Source organism: Conger conger, chromosome 8 (genome assembly GCF_963514075.1).
Source record: "Conger conger chromosome 8, fConCon1.1, whole genome shotgun sequence".
NCBI lineage: Eukaryota > Metazoa > Chordata > Actinopteri > Anguilliformes > Congridae > Conger > Conger conger.
Window position 1 is genome coordinate 35,796,854 of NC_083767.1, and position 6,520 is coordinate 35,803,373.

General features: G+C 40.9%; 1 protein-coding gene across 1 annotated transcript; it reads left to right on the top strand.

Annotated features, from left to right (window-relative positions):
• The first annotated feature begins 213 nt into the window (after positions 1-213).
• On the top strand, positions 214-5,942 carry LOC133135950 (proton channel OTOP1-like). The gene is made up of 6 exons (XM_061253333.1): positions 214-586; positions 1,035-1,171; positions 1,557-1,615; positions 1,941-2,068; positions 4,576-5,447; positions 5,772-5,942. The coding sequence occupies exons 1-6, from the start codon at positions 214-216 to the stop codon at positions 5,940-5,942; spliced, it is 1,740 nt and encodes a 579-aa protein (XP_061109317.1).
• The last annotated feature ends 578 nt before the right edge of the window (positions 5,943-6,520 follow it).

Sequence of the window (6,520 nt, forward strand, 5' to 3'; positions counted from 1 at the left end):
CTGAAAAGACAAAATAATTTATGTTTTCTAGCAGCACTGTCAACGGATGCATCTAAACCATGAAGGTGGTACCGTGTTTCTTTCTCTGCTTATCATGCATGCTGCAATGTATTATGTATTTAGCGTTTCATGAGTGTATTGTATCACAAAGCAGAGTGTATTGACGCTGATTCGTTTTCTTTCAAGGATTTGGATATTACTGATCTCAGTGCCATGGTAGAACACGGCGGCTTGGATATCATGTGCTTGAACAAGCACCGCCACAGTTCATCGTCCTCCTCCACTCCAGAGAAAGAAAATAAAAGGTTTAATAGGTTAAGAGTTAGTTTGACAGAGGACTACCCGAAGAAAAATGCAGAGACTCTCAGCGCTCAGTATGGGACCAATTTACTCCTGTTCGGTGCGGCGCTAATGCTCGCCGTCTCGAACCACGGTCAAGTCGTCAGGGAAGAGCATCTCTTGTCATTTATCACCACCATCATGATTGTGCAGCTCCTGTGGATGCTGTCGTACAGCGTGAGGAGGGACAGGCAGAGCACAAATATGTCAGAAAAGGATGCACACGCTGGCACGAGATGGCTAAGAGGTACAAATCTCTCTGCAATGGCTTTCTGGCGTGCAGAGAAATGCACATTAATACCACAAGTGAGACACGTCGTATGTATCGCAGTTCTTTATGAGTCAGTGAGGAACCGTCACTTCTTTTTTAGCTACTTTAGAGCTGCTACAACGATTTCCAAGGACGAATTTTATGTTGTGATTCCCACCATCAAAGCTATGCAAAGAAACAGTCACAGACAGTTGCGTTTAGGGTATTACAAATATGTATACATGCATATGTTATATTTTGGGGACCCGTGTTATTTGCTGAGAGCTCTATATTGATTTATCTTGTTACAGTTTGTATTTTTCTTTTACTTGATTGGTTTGCAGTGGTCAAAGAAAGTCATGAGTTTTATTTAAATGTAACGAAGAATCTTATCTCAATATGGACTAAATTCGATGCAGTTCACACTAATTGCTTTATCTTTTAGGTGGGATAACGGTTCTAGCGCTGCTTTCCTTGATTATGGATGCTTTTCTTATTGGTCAGTACGTGGGTTATAAGGCATGTGCGTCTGCAGCACAGGCGGTTTATCCCGTCGTCCATACGCTCCACACAATATCACAGGTAAGGACCATTTTTGTGTGCCCTTATCATAATAGGCTTCCTGCTTTCCAGAGAAAAGCATACGCTTTTATGGTTTAGACCAGATGTACTTAAAAAAACGTAGTAGGGTGGTCTCCATTGTGAATAATACCTTCTTTGTTTCCTGGGCAATATCTTGAGCTTCGCAATGGACAACATAATCCTTCCCATTGTTCGTTGTGTTTGAATTTTTTGAAACTTTCAATAGGCTGCATATTTAGCGTTATTATTATCAGTTATATGTCAGATACATTGTCGGCTTATCGATCATTAGGTTTCAGTATTCTAGTCAGGTAATATTGTATCAATAGTTTAAAATGTTTTTGCACGCCATCTTGGTGTAATGAAGTACACGCTATCGTTTTAGGTGCATTTTCTTTGGTTTCACATCAAAGACGTGATCAAGACTTTTGAGACGATTGAGAGGTATTCGTTTTAAAATGCAAATTTAGTAGGCTAAATATGTGAAAAATACATTGGATTAGATGTAGGATTTATTTTATTTACAAAAAAGTTTTCAATGTTTACAGCTAAATGAACTATTTTGCATGCATAGTTTACTACATCCAAATACCAATTCCTTAATTTAGGAAAGTTAAGGCAGTATTTCAAAGTCTCAAATATTTAAAAGTAGTTTATTACGTCCATTTATTTCGAATAATAATCATGAATTTACTCGTATTAGTCAAAGTGAATTACAGACCAAGCTCAACATCGTTTCTTTGTGTTTTGTTGAAACTGTTACCCTCAGGTTTGGTGTCATCCACGCAGTCTTTACCAATCTGCTCCTGTGGTGTAACGGCATCATGTCCGAGTCCGAGCACTACATGAACGCCCACAGAAAAAAGCTTTCTGCGCTGGATATGAACCACACAGAAGGTAAAGCGTACGACTGAGCATCATTTGTAATGAAATAAAAGGACAATGGCTCACTTGAAGACATGCTTTATTGGATCATGGGGGGTGGGGGGTCTCGACAGCTCTTGTTTGTGTGGAACCCTTCTCTTGGGTTTCATGCGACACACAGTTGCTCGCCTTTTCTTTCAACCTCAAATGGATTTATCTGAGCAGATTTGTGGCGAGAGATCCCTAGGGTGCTGCAATTACAGTAACTGATACAGCCAGCCAGCACGGTTCTATCATTTCCTCATATCCGGCTGCTCTGTTCTTTTAATTAAAGGGAGCAGGTGTAGGGGACCGAGACCGCCTATAGAGGGCACTGTTCCAAGGCAGTGTTGACAGGAAAGAATACCTTTTAAAAGCGTTTGTTTTGTGGGGATTTGGTTTAAATAGCGCTGAACGCATGCTACCTGTCTCAGATGCCTCTTATCTGCCGGTTACTAATGACGAAATCGTTTTTGGTGTTAAATTTGCTCTTTGTTTATTGAGACAGCTACGATAAAAGTTGTTTTAATTTGCTGTGTCAAGCCATCTCTAACAGCAATGCTCTGTAGACTGTGACAAAGGGGTTGTCTGTATCTGCTAGGTTTTGTATTAATTTGGAAAAGGGCCATTATAAATTAGACACATAAGTAGGGCCAACAGTTTGTCTCTACCATGTGACCTGCATGGATTTAAACTTGTATTTCTATGTTTATCCTCCAGGGGTCCCCATAAGCAATCCAACAGCACAGTCAAGTTTTTGAGATATTTATAAAAAAAACAGTTAGTTGATATAAGGAGAGTCAGGAGGGAAAGTGAACATGGATCTTAAAGCCAGTGGTCCTTACTCCTGGTCCTGGAGTGCTGCTGGCTTTCATTCTTATTCAGCATTTGAGTAGCATAGCAACTGATCAGTTAAAGCAGTTGAGTACACAGTTATTTCAGGTCACCTGTTTTTTTTAGTCTGAATCGGTCGTTGATCTTAAGGAAAAAACAAAAAGCAGCAGACTCTGTGGCTCTCCAGGACCAGGATTGCATATCACTGCAGTAAAAAGAACAATGCATCCATATAAAGCTGGGGTGTCTTATCTGAATAGGACCGGTGTGGGTGCAGGTTTTTGTTATAGCCCAGCATTAAGACACCTGATTCTACTTTAGATCTTCATTGAAGACCATAAATAATTAGTTGAATCATGAATTTATTTTTATGTAACTTTTTTGTGCAATTAAATGTTTTATAACTGCTCACATTTTGGCATTTCCTGCTGCTTTTAACAAAACCAATCATACCCCCGTACAACATTTAACAACACTGCTGAATTTAACGCAGGGGTGTCACTTGTAAACATCACTTGTAAAAGATGATGTCAACCATCATCTGTGCTTAATTTGTGACAAATACTTCATGACTTTTTGAATAATGAGGTGGTGCAACTGGGATACTCATTTCAGAAGGGGCTTGACAAAGAAGCTCTCACAACCTTTTTGATCACTGAGGTATTGATGCCTTGTAGTTAAATGATTAGGGGAGTTGGCTTGTAACTGGCAGGCTGTGGCTTTGTTTCCCAGCTGAGGTGTTGCTATTGTCCCCTTGAGCCAAGTATTAACTTCAGTATATTTTTCAGACTGCTTCAGTAAAATATATAGATGCATAAATGGATTGTATGTTTAAACAGAACCTGTGTAAGCCACCTACCATGTAAAGGATCTGCCTAGCTCTGAACATGGTCATTACTGCTCAGTTATGACACCCTGAGAATAACTGTCAATTTACAAAAAATGGAGAGTCAGATTTTGATATGTTGATTGTCAACATTTATTGGGCTGATTGGTCATATCATTGTTGTGGATTATCATAAACTGCTTACAAAATATAAAGAAACAATATGAATTAACAATCCATCTAGTTATGTTTTATGATGCAGAAGAATGGCATGAATGCTTACATTAACAATGAAAAATGATTTATAAACTAAATTATTTGATATAAATCACAAGTCATACTTTTTTATTTCTGTGGCAGATATAGCCAGGAATCTGTTGCAAACAAGTTAGCAAGAATTTCAGAAGCCTGTCTTACCATTCTAATGACCCATCAAAGTTAAATAAGCATTTATTTCTTTCTAGATGACATTTTTCTTTTCTTATACATTTTTCATTTGTGAGGCTTGTGAGTTCTTTTTTATGTTACATTGATTTAGCAGATGCTCTTATTCACAGCAACGTACAATACTTGCATTTGGTGGGTTATTCCTTTGTTGTTGTTCAAAGTCTGATGCAAAAATGGAACAAATACACAGTTACACATACATAAGAAAAGACTGAAACACCATTGTTTGTTATTTGTCAACAGTTAACTCTTGGCTCCTAAAATCAAAATTCAAAGAGTTCATTCAACTCTTAAGAGTTCATTTGAGTCCAAGAAGAATCAAACATAATCTATCAGATTAAAACTCTGTCAAAGTTGATTTAATGGCAGAAACATTACTGTGCTCTTTTCTCAGTGGAAAACATATCGGAGTGCAATTGCTCCACCAGCGCCTGCTCCATGTTCTCTAACAGCCTATACTACCTGCACCCCTTCAACATCGAGTACCACATCCTGGTCTCCGCCATGCTCTTTGTCATGTGGAAGAACATCGGTCGCACCATCGAGCCCCTGCACAACAGGAAGAGGCCGGTGACCAGGAACACAGGCCTGATTTTAGGCCCCATCCTGGGGCTGGTGGCGCTGACCGGCACCATCACTGTCCTGGTGGTCTATACTGTCAAGTTCAAGGAGCCGTCGGAGAGCCACGGGGGACCTGAGAACACCATGTTCTACAGCCACGGGATCATCATGCTGGCCTGCATGTGCACGGCGGGAAGCCTGGGCCTGGTGCTCTACAGGTTGGACAACCGGCCCCTGGACGCCTCCAAGAACCCTTCGCGGCAGCTGGACACGGAGCTCCTGTGTGGCTCCTCCGTGGGCGGCTGGCTCATGTCCTGGTGCAGCATGGTGGCAGTGGTGGCCAAAGGCGTCCCTGGCTACAGCTGGACCATTTTCCTGTTCTCCCTCCTGCTGGTCCTGGAGAAGTACGTCCAGAACCTGTTCATCATCGAGTCGCTGTACCGCGAGCAGGAGGTGACGAACCCTCTCTCTACTCCAGAGGTCTTCACCGTCTCCACGCCCACCCACGACCTCCCCTCCAACGGCATCGTCAACCGGGCCTACGTCAACCAGGACGGCGGCTGCGAGAACGGGCGGTCGCACGGCTGCCCTCCGGAGCGCCCCGATTTCTCACTCTCCGCGCTGGCCAGCAGGGCGGAGACACTGAGCATGAAGAGGCAGGTTCTGAAGAATATCGCAGTGTTCCTCTTCCTCTGCAACATCTCTGTAAGCTCCTCGTGCACTAATAGCAATATTATACCGTGATATACCAAGGTTTGTTGTTATGAGACACACACAATCTGATTTTGATACAGAGATATGACATTACATTGCAATCAGCTTTATAAATGAAAAAAACTGTTTCCACCATTTTGTTTTTACAAAAATTCATTTTTAATCATTACATTCATGGGTTATCCTCACTCTAGTATATGGACTTTTATAAACTAAAAGAGGAAAGAATGACGCATTATTAGGACAAACCGAAAATAATTTTCTACTCATGCGCTTGATTGTTTTTTTTTTCCATCTCTTTCTCTGTCTCTGTAGCTGTGGCTGCTATCAGCCTTTGGCTGCCGGCCCCAATATGATAGCAGTTTGGAGCAGGAGACCTTTGGATTTGCCATTTGGACCACGGTGCTGAACTTTGCCATGCCCCTCAACCTCTTCTACCGCATGCACTCTGTGGCCTCCCTCTTCGAAGTGTTCCGGAAAGTGTGACTGAAGAACAACTGCTAATAGAAACAAATATAAACGCTCGCACACTGACTGTGAGCAGGTTCCACAAAGTACGATTGTAATGGTGATCAATAATCCAGAATGAGGTTGGTTTAGTCGTGTTGTCTATGATCAATAAAAACACAAGGCGCTAGTGGTGTATTACTTGAATTCATCACTCTCTTTTTTATCATCACTCATAATTGTAGGTTCTTTACGATTTCTAAATGGCTGTATCCTTTCACAAAGAGGAGTATACTGTGTTGCACAAATGCATTGATTATTTAATGTTGTATCTCAAAAAAGTGCCGAATATAGAAAATTAGATTTGTAAGGTAAAAGCCTTAAAACATAATAATTTTATACATATATTTTGTTTATGTATGCATATGTTATGGATGATGTTCTCACAAACATGTTACTCGATAGATTACATATCAATGTGATATGTAGAATCTGTAGAATTGCGATGTAATTTTACTTTGTCTCCGATGAACTGTTGTCTTATTATTGATTTCCTGGGGGGGTATTTCACAAAGAGTTAGCTGGATAAGTGAGCTGAGTAAGACCCGGAACAACTC

Excerpts from the sequence above, each read along its gene's own strand:
- LOC133135950 (XM_061253333.1), top strand. The coding sequence starts at position 214 with ATGGTAGAACACGGCGGCTTGGATATCATGTGCTTGAACAAGCACCGC. Across the intron at positions 2,069-4,575 it reads GGATATGAACCACACAGAAG|TGGAAAACATATCGGAGTGC; the intron begins GTAAAGCGTACG and ends CTCTTTTCTCAG. Across the intron at positions 5,448-5,771 it reads TCTTCCTCTGCAACATCTCT|CTGTGGCTGCTATCAGCCTT; the intron begins GTAAGCTCCTCG and ends CTGTCTCTGTAG.